Genomic DNA, 17,188 nt, shown 5'->3' on the forward strand with positions numbered 1-17,188 from the left:
CCAGGTTGGATGGAGCTCTAAGCAACATGATTTACTAGTGAGTGGCATCCCTGCCTATGGCATGGAGGTTTGGAATCAGATGTTCTCAAAGGTCCCTTCCAACCCAAACCATTGTATGATTCTACTAGTAAAGAAATAAATAAAAACTACACAGAAGTGGAATAGACAAGGATTCCTCCCATCAAATTTCTAACTGTAATTAGTACCAGACACTATTGTGAAGATAAAGGGGATTTTTTACTGGAGATGTATCTACCACACACACACACAAGTTTCTCTCTATTTAAGTTTCCAAATCCCTTGTGAGTCAGAAGCAATGCCTACCCATAACAGAAAACAGACTTTAGTGACAGAGCCATAACAAATAACTTACTTGTTGCACTACAGAGGCTGCAACATGGATCTGCAGATTGCATTCATCCTGTCCAACCTGAACAGAACCTTTGACTTCTGCTGACCTTAGCATTTCAGATGTATTTTCACAGTGAAGAAGGTATTTCAAAGTTTACTTTTTTTGTTCCAAACCTGCATCAGAGCCTTAGAGGCCAGAGGTATCTTCTTACCTCCTTCAATCAACTGATGTGGCTGCAGGAAGTGAGAGAGAATACCTCTTCTTACAAATGGTGTCACTTAGGTACTTAGTGGGATTTTCAAAGTATTCAAGAAAATGATCCTGTGTATTTCAAGAAATTTAGGGAAGAAAAAAAAAAACATATACATAAACCAACCCATCCCAACAGGGTCAGAGTGAAGAGGGTTAAATGCAAATTGAGTTTAAATTAAATTAGGAAGTCTCAATAACTTCAGTAGGATTCCATCCCTCCTCCCCCTTCCACACACTCACACACACACACCCTCAGTAAAGCCAGTTAAGTAGGATACAGGCCTTTCTTCCTACCACATCAGTAAAGCCATTAGTTCCAGCAAAGCTCCCAAATACTCTGCTCATAAACTGTACTGGCCAAACAATTAGATCATTCCTGAATTTAAAAAGTACCCAGAAGCAACTTTGCATATACACTAGTTTTTTCAAAGCACAATGGAAAGTTGGAACATACTGCATTTATGAGAGCTGTAACGTGGTTTAAACATGGGTTTATGTTAAAACTCTTCAGATCCCATCTATAGGCTATTCCAGAATTCAGTGAATGAGCCAATAGTCACTTATTGAAAAGCTTCCTTCTTTAGGACACCTTGACCACCACTCAATAGTTTGCTGAAATTGTGAAAAGAATTGAATCAATCTTCACTACAGGCAATTATCTACAGGTGTACAGGATCTAGAATGTGAAGTATTCAGGATGAACATTTAAATTTTGATATACAGACCTCCAGCAAATCAAATATTCTGCAGATTACAGAAAATTTAAGTAAATAGCAGCCATATAACAGAGAGCTTCTTACAGGTATTTACAACATATTTAGCATCATGTCATGAGCTTAGGTGTGCTTTTTTCCCTTTGTCTTCTTTCAGATACTCATGGATTTTAAAGCATCTCAACCAGGTTTTTAAAGGAAATCAGACACTACACAGGTTAAACAACATGTTTCTATTAAAAACTATCTTTAACCATGGCACTCAGTGACAGCAATACAATACTTTTTTCCACAAAGCAACTAATATAAAAATATGCCATAAATTCATCTGTAGGCTAGTATGCTAGTACTTACATATAATCATAACATTCTTTTATAAACTCTTTCCTGAGATACCTTGGGTTGGTTGATTTTCTTGTATTACTGGATGCATTATCTTTATGATTCATCTAAAACAATTGCAAAATATTTTGAATGTGCAGGATACTCAGTAACATGTAAAAAGTAGTATGTAAATATATGGCAAAGAAACAGCTCATAGAAATTATGCACTTTTTTACTTCTTTATATTTTTTAAAATTTGGCTCCTTGGGAGACAGAAGGATGGTGCATGAAAAACCTGAAATTAGAGCTATGAATTGACAAAAAGCAGGAAAGCATTCAGGAATGTTAGGAGTTGGAATATATTATAAATGACACAAAGATGCCATAAGTTATGTTGGCTATGTATTGTCTTACAAAGCAACTGGACATATCTTAGTTCACAGTATAATAAATATATTTACTAATCTGTTTTGGAAGAGCAAATGTCTTTTAGGGTTTCAAGCTCCTGTATAAGTTTCTTGTTCTGAACTTCTAGCACTGCAACACGACTCTCCAGACATTTTATGTATTCTTTCTTCCGACGTCGACATTCTTTAGCAGCTTCCCTGCAAAAAGCAGAAGTAAAAAGTGCAAACAAAAAAGCCATTTGCATGCCATTAGAAAGCTCAGCAGAGTATGGAGACTATGACAGAATTCCAAATTTTGGAATATCTCCCAAATCAGTCTGAAAACACTAAGCAAAACTGGGTTCCACAAGGGCCTCAAGTGTCTCTTTCTCAAGTTCATATGGCAATCTGTAGAATTGCTTCCTCTCATGCCTTGATTAAAGTTCATAATAAAGGAGGTCCAAATGAAAGACAGTTATTCTGCTTTATGACAATAAAGATCTTTGAGGGCCTTGAGTTCCTCAATGAGAGTCTTGTTTTGGTTTTCAAGCACAGCCACACGATTTTCAAGACATTTGACATATTCTTTCTTCTTTCTGCGACATTCTCTGGCAGCTTCCCTGGAACCAATACAAGGCAAATGACTACAGGAACAGCCACAATATGGCAAAGACTGGATAAATGCAATTACCTGCAATCCCTGTGGTTCCACACAGTAACAACAACCACCACCAACAACTGCTGGATTGCACAAACAGAACATTGGATAACAGCCCAAAGCAGTAACATAGTTAAAATATAATCCAAAACATCTAGAACCTGAAATGCATCCAGCACCACCAAATACAAACCTATACACAGAAGAATTGAGAAAGACAGGGAGTAAATGATGATGTATTGATTTGAATTGTACTAAACATTAGGATGGAAAGCAACATTTCTTCTTCCAGTCATGTTCTACTTTGTGTGTTTATCGGGAGCATTGTCTTCTGCCATCAAAATCTTAAAACCAAACCCAGAGAATATACTTTCGGAAAAACACAAACATAACACTACTCTGTTCAGATAAAAACTAGATGCCAAGCCTACATGAAGATAAAAACTTACAGCATGTTGTAACAATGTACAGTACAATTTAAGTCCAAACAAATACAATTTATTATCATTTCAGAACTGGCTGCCTGAGCACATTTCAGCCACATGAGTCTGTGGTTTTTGTTACTGGTAAATGACAGCCTGAAGCCATTTCTGTAGTTCTGCTCAAAAGTCTCCAATATTTGAGCTAAATGTTTTGGCTAATGTGTTCAGAAGCATGTGACTAAACAAGTATTCAATTCCAGAAGAAGTATTAAAAATACTGGGAGTTCTCCTTTACCACCTTGGAACATTATAAACTATCAAATAGTGAGAGGCTAAAATTCCAGCAAATTATGAGCTATAGCATAGGCACTAGTTTTAAAACTGAAGAGTGACGAAACAAAAAGGAGGCACAACAATGCAGCGATCCTCGTAAGTAATTTAAAATAAAGGACAGGCATGAGAGCAAAGCAATACCATTAATTCAATTATAAGACAAGTGGCTAAGCAGTGTATTAGAGATCTGCAGAGCAGACTATTTCTATTAATCTGCCAGTGACAGAAGTGGCTATACATTTTAAAAAGACAGACTCCCCTAGGAACAGTAAGAAGAATGCACAGAGAAAGACTGACATTTACAACATTCAGTCAAGTCAATGACAACTAATTAAAAAATATACATCAACTTCACACAATATGCCTCACAAAATGACAGGGAGACTGCAAAGTATCTCATCCAAGCAGCCAAGTATTTAGCAAAGTCTATAATTATCATTCCATCTTTGAATAAGTCCTCTTCACAGCATCATTAATGGACAGCTGCTAATGAGATCCTCAGCTGTTTTCCTAACAAATTCTTTGCTGTGATGCTTTGAAAAGAAAAAGGTCCTCTTGGTCATTTTACTGTCAGTAGTGGGAGAGGACAGGAAGTAAAATTAAACAAAAATTGTAACTCTGGATTATCACAAAAATTATCTGATATTGATTTCTGAATCACCTAATATTTTCAAACTAAAAATCCATGGCTGTAAGGTCAACTCTAATCTTCTGGATTTAACAACCAATACTCTATGCTAGAAGGGCATGGGATGACTGACAAAGAATTTCCTGCCTTCCTTTCATCAATTACATGCAGTGTTCATGACCTTAAGAAAAAAACCTTGTTATAATGTTTGTGGGGGAGGGAGAGTGGTTTCCAACACCGACTATGAATTCTTATATAGTCTTACCTATTTTTCAAAAGTCTCAGCTCTCTCTTGCGTGTTGCCTCTTCTGCCATTTGCTGAGGGCTGTGCAAAGTCCCTGGTGAGGCTGCCATAACCACTCCCTGAGGTAAGGTAGTGGTGGGAGTTCGAATCTGGTAAGCTGGCATGTCTCCAGTGGCAGCTGTACAAAAAAAACATATTTTAAAATGTATGGCAAAAAAAGAGATATATCTGAAAATAACAGATTTCTGACAATGATTTATCCAGGATCCCAGTTACATAAAAAATTTCACAGGTCTGTAATAACACAACTATATTTTTTATCTTAATAGCATTTATTTCCACTCTGAACTATCTGAATTGCTCTAGCATGTGGGCCCACTAGCCAGACAGACTGAAAGCTTCCACATGTCTCTTTTCAGACAACATGGGGAAAGCAGTTTGAGAAACAGTTCAAGCAGTGACACTTCCTGATTGCACAATCCCACAAAAAGAGGGTCCTGCTGTTGCAGCCACTGAAGCTTATTGCTACCCTGTTCTCCCTGTCAGGAATCAATTTGCTTCAGAAGACAACTTTCTCCTCTCCTTCCTTGAGATAGCAACAGTACCAGCTTTACAACCTCTCCTCCTCTTAAAACAGCAGTTTGGCAACCTTGGATAATGAGCGAGAGCTGCTGTTGCTACAATGAAAAGGAACAGACAAGTGCTCAGGATGTACAGGCATTTATTCCCTGGGCAAGGCAGACACACATGGGATGCTGCAGCATTAGCAAGCAACAGGAGGCAGTGGTGGTTGCACAGGAAGGAGTGTAGCTGCACAGTAAATCAGAGGGCAAAAGTTCAGATTCAGCTCCTGAGTTTAGCATTTCTGTGCTCTCCCCAAGCCAAATGCTGATCTGATGTGACTTGAAACCAACACCTTTCCTACAGTCTCACGTCATTTCTTTGTTTCAGATGTACTTGTCCCTATATGATGTACCGCAACTTAAAAACACTGGGGAAGTCCTAAGTACTTGTGTCTTGTCTGACATAAAATAAAACCAAACAAAAAATTCATACCTCTTTACATTCCAAGCAAGTATTTCCCTATTTATTTCCACAAATATTTTAAATTATGATAGAAAAAACTTTTGTCATTAAAATTTTTTAATGACAAAAATTTTGTCATTAAAGCAACTGCATATAGCTGATGCTTCATAGGCTATTATTACACTTAGCTTATACTTCAATTTTTTTAAGCATTATTCAAATAATGGAAAAACATATCTCACAGTTTAACCCCAGCCTGAAATAAGCACCACACAGTCACTTGTTCACTCTACCCACACAGCTCCCCAGCTGGATGAAGTAGAGAAAATTCACAGGTTGAGATGGGAAGAGTTTGATGGAAATAAAATAAAACGTAATGAAAAGGAAAATAAAAGGATAAATAAATCCAAGGAAAATTAATAATGCCAATTAAATGCAATTGTTTACCATTCACCAACTGATGCCCAGCTTGTTACTGAGCAGCAGGCCCCAGGCCAGCTTTCCCTACAGTTTATATACTGAACATGATGCCTTATGGTATGGAATACCCCTTCTGGCTATCTGGGGTCAGCTGCTCTGGCTGTGATCCCTCAAAGCTTTGAGTGCACTCCCAGCCTACTCACTGGAAGAGCATGAGAAGCTGGAAAGTCCTTGACTTACTGCAACTACTGCTGGGCAACAACCAAACCATGAGTGAGCTATCAACATCTCTCTCATCCTAAAACCAAAAAACAACACTGTACCAGATAATAGGAAGAAAATTAACTCTATCCCAGCTGACAGTAGGATAACTTGGAGAAATAAAAGGTAGACAAAAACATCTTGGGGAGGCTGACAGATTGGGCAGTTAAGAAATAACAATAAACTACAGGGGGGGAAAAAACTTAATAAAAAATATACTGTTATTACATTAATGCAAGTGTTTCACCAATTCAAAACAAAAAAAAAACAGAATCAAGTTGTGTTTAGACTACAACTCCACAGCCATGTCCTGAAATCATTATCAGCTTAAACCCCATGCACCTCCCCCCACTTCTCAGTCCTGTGGGTAAAAGTGTTTGTGGAATTACAAGATGAACTGGACCAGTGAACTGACCTGGATAATCCCCGGGGATGTGGGAGGCAGGGAGGGAGAAATCAGCCCAGAACAGCCCTGTGAGCAATGACAGGCAGCTGCCTGAACACAGGGCTTGGTCATCTTGTACATCTACAGGAGAACTGCTTAACCCTTTAAGTCCTCCACATTTCCCAGTCACATCAATGGAGTGATACCTCAGCTCACTAACTATAAAAATAGATTTTTAGCAACTCTTCAGGCTCACCTTTATGCTGGCCACATAACATATCTTGTAGACTCTGTGGTAAGAACTACCTTTTTCTATTTCATCACTAGGTATTCAAGTGATGTTATCTTAATTTCCCTCAGCTACAATGAATTAGAAATCCAAGAAAACTGTTTTATAGATGAAGTAATGGGGGAAAGCTCTCAGCCTGGCAAGACCATCTCAGCCTGGCAAGACTAACTACTTTGTTGTCTGTGTCTGACTTATGCTCAGATGGCAGCAAACAGGACTCACTGCAGCTTTTGTGCAAAGGACTCATTGTGATCATGTACCTCCAGCAAGACTTAACAAAAGCAAGTCCCTATCTCAGCTGGGATCAGCAAACACCAGTGGTAAGTATTCTAGTCTGAGCAGGTCCCAGTAGTGGCAGTCTCTGCCTGACTGTTGTCTCACTTATAAATCTGCCAGCACAGGAAGACAGATAAATAACTATTCTGGTGGTACCAACCTTGCCAATCTAGATACCACTGTTTAGAAACAAGAAAAAAGCATAGCACAGCATTGACAAAGTATCTTTTAGCAGTGCAATAATATATGTTTTATGATATATCATTGCAAAAAATATTTTGAAGACTGAAAAATGTTTTGTATATTAGCTCAAGAAAATGTAATGTAACTGACTTCCCCAGAAAAAGACCTTTGGAAAGATGAAATGGGCTCTAAACACAGTGGGATAAACTTAATTGTTTTTGAAGTTATTTTAAGCCTAGTTATGTTTCTATATCACAGTGAAGCATACCTTCCATTTCAACGTCTGAGACAAATGTCACACACACTTCATCCAGACTGCCAAACTTCTGTGGTTGTTCCTAATGACACTTCACAAAGATTTAATGCCATTCCTAAGGTACCAGAAGTAGAACTGAGAGTGCTAACAAAGCAACAAACCTTGAGTTGGTGCTTTTCCCTATCGCATTGCCCCAGGTAATTTTTTTTTTCTTTTTACTCCTTAAAATGCAAGGGAGTAAAAAGGCACTGAAAACATGAAGTTTAGACTTATAAAAAGAAAATAAAAAAAGGCAAAAGACAGCTAGTGAAAAAAAACCCCAAACATGCATTTAAAAAAACCAAAAAATTAAAAAGGCAACCGCCTCTTGGAAAAAGTAACTTGCTGAACACTAGAGAGCATCCCTGCACTCTTAGTTCTTTCAGTGACTATCCAGGAGAAAATATGCCTGATGTATTTGGATGCCTATTCTCCCCCTCTGTGAGTCATAATGGTGGGACTTGATTATCAAGGGGTTTTTAACTTCACCACTGAACAGGCTACACAAGGCATGAATCATTATCCCTTTGAGCATTAAAAACATCGACTCGGAGAAGATATTTATCTTTGGATTAATGAAACAACGTGCGCCAGCACTGAGCAGCAGCACGTAGGAGCCGGCAGGGAAGTAGTTAAAGTTACCGAGCCGCCGCAGGCAATTGACGAGGCAGAAAGGAACTGACTAAATCGCAGCATGACTTGGAGCTGACGTCAATGTGTATCTTGTTTGGAGTTTAACTTTTCCAGTTCCCTACTGCAACACGATTCCAGGAAATCTAATGACGTCAGCCTTTTGAACTCAATTAGCTGAGGAACAGACCATTTTAGCAGTGGAGGAGAAAACAAGCAGGCTTTACAATACTTCAATTATTGCCCTCAAATTTGTTTCCATTCAGTGTTTTTTTTAATACTGGAAGCATAGGATTGATTTACACTGCCGAAAAAATCTCTATAAAGCTATGTTGAAGCCCATGGCTATCAAATTTGTAGCGTCTATTGCTCAATAAAAAAGGCAGTTGTCATTTTTACAAAACAAAAAGCAATTATAAATACAGCAACATATATGACTATCACCACGATAAAGAAAAATGCAAAAGTAGAGCAGTGGATTGTTTTCAGCAAAATCCTGCATCAAATAATAAAGAACAGTTACTGAATCAATCTGTGCAAGAACTGATGCACTAACAGTGATTTTTAGTTTTTCCTCCCCAAACAAAACTGTTAAAATTGCCCTGGAATCCTACACTAAGTAGACAGAATTAGAAGCTATTTGTATGACTTTAGAGAGATGAAAGAATTACAGCAACAGGTTCAAAAGAAAATGTCACAAATATTAACTAAACAATGCACAGACATACAAAAATACCATGTCAAAGGCTAACAAAATTTTTACCTGTTTCATCTCCTGTAACAGCCATGATCAACTTCTGCACACACAATTCTGCTGCTCCTCTACCAGAGCTCAGCATGAACTGTTCCAAACTACCAAGCATGTGCAGGATTACAAGCAAGAGCACTGACATCACAATGACCTCACTTGCTTACTGCTGTCATTAACATGCTCCATCACTGGAACAGCTCACTGAAACTGCAGCCCAAAAAATTCCTTTTCCAGTAAACCTGTTTTTTTTCCTCTTCCACATTGCTATAATCTTAGCTTTGTTCTTTTTTCCTGAATTATTCATAAAGCTACAGAAAGCACTCACCACAAAGCAGGCTGTTAAGAAAGACTTGAAAATTCACAGCACTGACTGACAGAAATTAAAACACGGTTCTAGCATTCATTAATGAATCCAAATGAGAAAGTCATGATTTGATAGAAAATAAGGAAACTTAAAACAGACATGCAGTTGTTTTCATTGGAACAGTTCCACTAAAAGGCAGAGAACTCTGTTGGACAGACATGCAAGACAGGAAAGCTTAATAAGCTGTAACAAATAGGTAAATGAAAGGCTAGAGCTCCTCGCTTTGCAGGAAAACCCACAACCCACTCATTTAATTTCAGTTAAAAGCTTCAGAAATTATTAAGGAACACTCCAACGAAGTAAGTCAACCTAAAGCCAGTGGTTTCAGATGCTGTAACAAGCTCAACAGTAACTCTGGGTAAGGGCTACCTCTTCCCCCTTCTCTCCTTTTTCAAAATATGTCCAAGAGATCTGGCTGACTCTGTTTTAAAATATAAATTACAAAAACAACAACTCAGTTCTAAGAGAGTTATTCCTTATTTACATCAATGCAAATAAAATCAGTTTCAGAACAAGAGTCCAAGCACTGGTTTGTATGTAGGGCACAGCAAACTTCTAAGGTCTTTGTACTAAACAAATTCAGACTGGTAATTTATCAGCTGTGAAACTGTGCTGGATGGCAGCAGTGGAAGCATCAATGTTTGCATTGATGTTCTGTGTTTTACATCCTGTGTTCACAGAAGTATTCGCTAAACCTGTAAATTACAGGATCACTTCAGGATGATATGTACAGAAGATCAGAACTAAAGCACAAGAAATTCAAGCCACAGATTTCAAATATCATTAACAATATAATGAAAACACACATAGATCCCAACAGAATGATTTTTATATAACTTTTCTACACTCATTTTCACAGTCAAAACACTTCCTTCTTCAGCCAGCAAAAAAAATCCTTAACCTTTAATATATTAAGAAACTGCTCAGACACTAGAACTGCCTCTTCTTTTGCCTACAAATGTAAACTTGTAGCAAATACAATGTCACTCAATTGGATCAATATATTTGGCACTTTTATCCTAGTATTTTTCCACACCACAGGTTATCAGAAAATATCAAACATAGGGTTTCTGTGATCTTATCCATTATTACATAAGATTCATTAACAAATACTTTAGAAAAAATATCAATACATATGCTATATCTTAAAGATTCTGAAACAGATCTTTTCTGTTTCCAGGTATTTGTTATACTCTTTTCTTCTTCTATGATAAAAAAATTATATGTTGCCTATCCAAAATTATTATAAAAATACATATTTAAGTGGTAAGATTACTAAGCAGAATATTTTTTTATTATCATCTATGCTATCACAATATTAGGTGAACAATTAGGTGAACAAAGTGTACAAAAATGACAAATGTTCATAAACTGTATTCCAACAGACTTTCCAGCACAGGCAAGATGACCCATAATAAGGACATTTCAGCCATGTATATTCAACTTACTCCATTGTCTCACTCCATTGTGATTAACTCAGGTTTGCTGCCTACATACAATTGTATTACTATAAACATCTTCAAGTGCTTTCACACTATTTTTATACATCTCTTTTTTTACTATAGATGTTTTGTTTTTTCTGAAGATTTTCTAATATCAATACCATGTAGAATAAGTTGAAGCCTTTTATCTTCTTGTCATCTCCAAGTTAATGCTCATTTACTGTTTGCTTTGTACTTTTCCCTGTATGTTATGTCACATTTTTCTTCTATGTTAACATCTATGAGGCTCACTAAAGCACTGGACTTTGGAAATAGAGAATTCCAGGAAACAAACTTCTCTGATCATGGACAGAGAGCAAATCAACTTAGTTAAAAAGTATCCAAATGCTTCCAGAAACATAATGTAGAAGGTATTCAGTTACTGTCTCTGAATCCATTTTGAAAGTTTCCATCACAGGCAAAACACTTAATGGACAATTCCATCTTGCACAGCCCATTGCTGAGACTGAGTAGCCCTGTCAGAGAACAGAGCTGTAATGGAGAGCCTGTAAAGGAAAATCAGCCAAATGGAATTCCCAAGGACTGAAATGCTGCCAAATAAAATCCTCAAATGCTGTGCTTCTTCACAGACTTGGGAAGTCTTAGGAAGCAGCTAAGGAGTTATTCTTTCTGCCTCTGACACCAAAGCTCTGAAGAATCAAAGCAGTACCCATAAAATGCTAATTATTGTACCTGGAGAGATGGAGGCGGCCTCTGATTTAAGGGATGTGTAAGGCACGCACATAGAAAATATATGAGACTCATATTCAGAAAAACATGCAGTACTAGGGTGGGAAATTGGTTTGGGGGACAGCCAAACTTGGGTCTTAAGGCTTTGTTAAGAATATATTAATAATAACATTTAGGGAAGTTCTAACAATACTCTCTGAACATAAAAACATTTGGCGAAGTTGTTTTCATCTTATAGTCTTAAAGCGCTTGAAATGCTTCTGTAAAGTCTTGGGACAACAACGTATTTCAGCATTTATTTGATGACCCTCATCCACTCCATGAATACATATCTAAATCCTTCCAAGCTCTTCTCATGGCTTATTTCACATAGCTGTTTTGGCTTAAGAAAATTTTTAGAAAATTTGTTAAATAAAAAGATTTTTAAAAAATTCTGTATATCCTCCATAGCTATTAATTTAGTGTCTCCACAAAGAAATCTATCTCCCATTTTTAAAGGTTTTCATCACATCATGTGTGAACTTTATAAGACCTACAAAGTGTTCCTCTGTGAGAAAACTAGCTTCAGTAAAGGATCTGCTCTCCTGTAACTGCAAGAGCCATAAGTTAAAAGGAAATTCTGCCCAAAAAAACATATCCCAAAATCTTCAGAATTTGTGTTTTATTAACATTAACTGCTGAAAAAAACAAATTTGTTTCATATATTTAATAATCTGCACCTTCAGCATCTCACTTCAATCTGTAAGAATACCTTTATTCCAATTAAACATGTCTCAAAATTTGGACAAGACAATCCAAAGCAGAAAGTGATGTTATACAGCTATTTCATTCTTTTTAACCAAATGTAGTAGCTGCCCTACTAAGCAGAGAACCTGAATCCCTTCCTAAGACTCCTTTATCTTGCTGTATTTTAATAATAATAAATAGTGCAATAATGTCAACACAAAATACGAAACCTTTTAAGAAAATGTGTATAATATGAAAAAATGAAAATGGAGTAGACTATTAAAATATACCTTGAACAACAACTTGGCTTCCAGGAACAAAAAACTGTTGCGTGCCATCAGATGACTGTGCTGCATATTGCACAATGGTAGCGCCTGGCTGAGGAGCTCCTGAATTTGTCACGGTCTGAATTGTACCACCTTGAGATATGGTAACTAAACAGAAAAAAAAAAAAAAAGCTAAGCAATAGAAAGACATAACACATGCTAAAAAACATGAAATAAACATTGTTTTATAGGACTCCTGGTCCTCTCCTTGCTCAAGGATCAATTGTATGATAAAACTTAGGTAATATTAATACAGATTTCCACAAATATAAAGCCTGTTGTGTAGTATATGCAGTGTTCAACACATTTTATCTCTATGTTTTCAGAAACATTAACTCTACAAAAATAGTTCAAATACTAGGGGAAAACATAGTAGCTCCTAGCCATATAAAAGTGATGGATCTGTTCAAGCAAGTCCACGTGTGTCTCATGCTGGAAACTCGGAGCTGGATGCAGCACTCCAGGTGGGGTCTTACCAAGGTGGAGGGGCAAAATTGCATCCCTCAAGATGCTGCTCACACTGCTTTGGATGCAGCCTAAGATCTGGCTGGCTTTCCAGGCTGCAAGCTCATAGTCAGTATTTCAGCCACCAGCACAACCAGGTCCTCTCAATCCACTCAATGCCCAGCCTATATCCACATTTAGGATTGCCACAACCCATACACAGGACACTGTGTATTGACAATTGGCATTGGCCTTATCATTAAGTTTGCATGTGTCCACCTCTCTACTTTGTGACAGTCCCTTTGGATGGGATCTCTTCTCTCTATCGAGCTTTGAGTATCAACTTTGAGTATCATTAGCCTGGTGTCACCTGCAAACTTTCTGAAGGTGCATTCAACCCCACCTTCCACATCTCCAAGCAAAGATCCTAAATAATACTGGTCCCAAACCAGATCTCTGAAGGACACCACTCATCATTGGCCTCCACCTGAACATCAAGCTATTGACTGGACCTCTTTGAGCCAATTCCTGATCTACCAAGTGATTCACCAGCCAAACCCACATCTCCTATGTTAATTAAAACAATCTGAAACTTTTACCTGAGAATCCAATGCCCAAGGAGCAAAAAAATCCTTTCTCCCCCAAAAGATATTTAAACTATGAACATTGTATTTAAAGTGATCTGTTATAAAAGTCAGACATAAAAAAAAGATTCAGAGCTTGCCAGCTCCTCTGAGTTCATTGTCAGATTACAGTACTTGATGCCATTCTTGAAGGTTCAGCTCTGCTTATCTCAGTACAGGATTTGTTAGATACCTATGTGAATTTTAGAGATTGCTGATTTCAAATGTTCTGTTTTGGCAACAGCAGGTTATCTCAAAAGCTCAACCTCAGATCTAAACATTGGAAAGAGACTGAGATTGCCAAATCCCAACACTTGAATTAGCTTCTTTTGGGGTAAACATGGAATTCCTCTCCTGATGAATTAAGTTCAGAGCCTTATCTGCAATACTGAAACAGGGTTCAGCATGGACCTCCAGTCCTGCCCTTGGAATGAGGAGTATGTAACATAGGAATTAGTTGAGTGCTGCACACAGGCTCTGTAAGGCTTTGAGGAGAAGGGGAAGAGTTGTGGCAAGGTGCAGAGTGCAGGATGTTTCAGTCTGGCCTCCAAAGCTGAAAGTGCCCCATTTTAGGGCAGGACAAAAGAGAGAGAAGCAAGAAAAGTAAAGCATTGTATCCTCTACTCTTCACAAAGTCCAGGACAAGAGCAACAAGATTTGTCAACTCTACCTCTCAGACAAGTTATAAAGAGCTAAATTCTCCCTCTCAGAGTTAGCACCAGGTACATCTACACCATCATAGAACCATACCACATAAACCCCAGTCAGTTTGGCTTCCTAAGCAGTAAAACATCAGCACAGATTGATACAAAAATTTTGGCTCCACTGTGAACCTGGGTAAACAATTATGTCACAGCTGTCTGGTAATTATTCCTTCAGATCCCAATCCAGTACTTTATAAACAAAAGCGAATTAACTCCAGTAACTGCCTCCCTTACAGGACTGATTCCTGCCATATTTCCAGAACAACACACTGCTCATCCTCCCATTCACTGTCCTGATCTCAACCACTGCACACACCTTATTGTGCTGGAGCTCTACTGAAAACTGAGCCTTTTATAATGAGTACAGGACTTTCCTGGACAGTCCCTGTAGCTGAATGTCATGCAGGTGGATAGATGCAACCACCATCTTCTCTTCCAACTACGAGTGAGGACAGTAGCAATACCTCTCTCTGAGTATGATCATCAGTTCTAATCCAGGAAAAAAACAAGATCTTTTTCTCTTCCAAAACTGAAAATGAAACTAAAGTTAGTCTTTCCCAAAAGGTTTCTTAATTCTCCAATTGCTAAAAGTCTATTCTAAGACAGCAAGTAACCCAAACAGATAGCAAAAGAGCTAATAATTTTCATTCCCCCTGCATTTTTTCATGCAGATCATGATATGCACAAGGAGGCAGGGAGATGGGGAGACTGGTTCACACACTCCAACTGAACAAACAACTCTTACACATTAGACTACTACCACAAGTGAGGAAGCATTTTTTTTCAGTATTAAATAACCAACATGACAGAACTGTAGCCAATAGAGTAGGTGTGTAGTCAGATAAGAATACAAGGCTCCTACACAAGACAGCACCTGGCAGTAAGATCACACATATGTTGACGGAGGTAGCTGGCAAAGACATTTTATTGGGTCATGCCAGCCTGTCTGCTTCCATAAGCCAAAGCCAAGAAGCTCCAAGGAAAAGGGTACTGGGAAACCATGGCAACATACCATTTTGCCTGGTGAAAAGTAAGTAAAGAGCCATCAATGCTGCTAATAGACAAAAATACATTTTCCAGAAAAATTCACTTATCAAGTTCTTCCAAAAAGAGTCATGCCAGACATTGAGACATAAACACACAGTCAAAGTGACCTTTTCAGTGAAATTGTCCTTCCTTTGCAGGAATAGAGAGAATAGTAGAGAAAAAAAGGAACCAGTAAACATAATAACATAACACCTCTTTTAAACCAGGGCACAGTTCAGATGGCCACAGTGACACCACAATGCCAGTTCTTCATTGCCACAGACACTGCACAAGCTTAATGCATAAACTACTGAATGCCTGCAGGAGAACATGTGCAGCCCATGCTGGCCAGGGAGAGAGGAGTCCTCAGGCACAGAAACGACAGGCAGAAGCACAGGGTTATAAACAGGAGGCATAAAGATGAAGGAGGTACATGGAGTGATCTGCATCATATCCAGTCTAAAATCAACACTGGATTTGCTACATTCCCACCCAGTGTTCCTGGTTTTAGCTAACAGCAGCTCCTGAGGATTACAGGCAACCAACAGGATAGCTCAAAAATGCTTCAAATCTGTGCTTCATGAATGTAAAGACTAGGGGTCAACAGTTAAGCTCTCTTCAGTAAGTTCCAAATTAAGACCCCCATTATTACAAGGAAATGACCATCCTTGCTACCCCCAGGCCTAATTAAAATATACAGACTTTGCTGAGGCAAAAAATATTTTAACTTACAAAAGTGAACTTTAAAAAAAAAAACAAATTGATGAACTAATCAATTCAGCAAGAAAGACTATTTCGAAAAAGAAAAAGCTCTCAAAACTCTCTTGATTTTTTGAGTCAAAACCAAGAGAGTCCATGAAGGCTGACATTGCATTTTGAAGCAATGCCACATTATAATGAGAACCTTAATTATACAGTACATGTTTTATGCTACAACTGTAACTTACTCAAAGAAAAAGCAGCAAAGAACAGAAATCTCCCATGCTTGGCTTATAGCCAAGTTTAAATTAAAACACATTAGATTTAATTAAAGTTTTGTGGATTCTGTTCTCACATCGTCAGTGATGCTTTCTGTTGCTTAATTTTCAGAAGTAGATGTCTGATTGAACAAGGAACCAAAACCTTTGAATTCTGATATTCACTTAAACATTTCCCTATCACTATTGTTTATAGGTGTGTTCAAATGAAAATATATTCCCCTAAGAATCACCTCCTGCAAGACATTGTGGTCAAAGCACAGCTTTGGCTTCCCAGACGAAGCCATAATTAAAGCTAAGCTCTAAAATGTCTTAGAAATCCTATAGGTTTACAGGCTCACACAGACATCATAACACTTTTTTTTAAGCCTTGAAATGGCAAATTTATAAATTCTTAATTAAACCTAAGCAAAATCAAAAATACAATTCAAAAATTGAATAAAAATATTTAATTTTTCTTAGAATACAAGAATACATTAATACATGCCAGATTCTCTACTGAATATTTGTAATTTAGGATGATTATATTCTTTTCCACAGAAAAGAACATTTCAGATGCTGGACATCATACAGCAAACATTTATTTATTTATGTCTAGAGCTTACAGAATGGGTATGAAAAGCAGCCTAGGGGCACAAGCAAAAATACTTTCTATGCTGAAAGGATAGATAGTACAGGCAAATTCTTCTCACCATTAATAATTAGTTTAGTTACATAAATTAAAAATAAGGGAAGAATTCTAAGGGTGAGCAGAACACAAGTAGAGCCATTCTATCCTCTTTTATATGCCAGTGCAGTGTTTTAATATACTTCCTCTGTTTTCTCATTTCAGGAAAAAGTCTCCACAACATTTCTTATGCAATCTTCCTGTCATTATATCAAAGGAAAAACACCTGCACTTTAGTGTGTCTACTTATGAAAAGAGATGAAAAACCCCTACAAACTGTAGGAGTGAAGCTTTATAAAATACATAATTTTAAAGAGTTGTTATTACAAAGT

General features: G+C 37.6%; 1 protein-coding gene across 8 annotated transcripts in view; it reads right to left on the reverse strand.

Annotated features, from left to right (window-relative positions):
* Nucleotides 1-1,535: 1,535 nt before the first annotated feature.
* CREM (cAMP responsive element modulator) overlaps nucleotides 1,536-17,188 on the reverse strand; it is a 34,547-nt gene continuing 18,894 nt past the window's right edge. For 3 of the 8 annotated variants that reach the window (XM_021542918.4, XM_085563955.1, XM_021542921.4), the window contains 3 exons: nucleotides 12,380-12,523; nucleotides 4,334-4,490; nucleotides 1,536-2,246 (listed from right to left, as the gene is read on the reverse strand). In XM_021542918.4, the coding sequence (XP_021398593.1) occupies nucleotides 2,102-2,246; nucleotides 4,334-4,490; nucleotides 12,380-12,523 (446 nt within the window). In that variant the 3' untranslated portion in view covers nucleotides 1,536-2,101. Of the gene's footprint in view, nucleotides 2,648-4,333; nucleotides 4,491-12,379; nucleotides 12,524-17,188 lie in introns of all 8 variants that reach the window. The other 5 variants (XM_021542917.4, XM_021542919.4, XM_021542920.4 and 2 more) reach the window with 2 other exon arrangements.

Source organism: Lonchura striata, chromosome 2 (assembly GCF_050655825.1).
Source record: "Lonchura striata isolate lonStrDom1 chromosome 2, ASM5065582v1, whole genome shotgun sequence".
Lineage (NCBI taxonomy): Eukaryota > Metazoa > Chordata > Aves > Passeriformes > Estrildidae > Lonchura > Lonchura striata.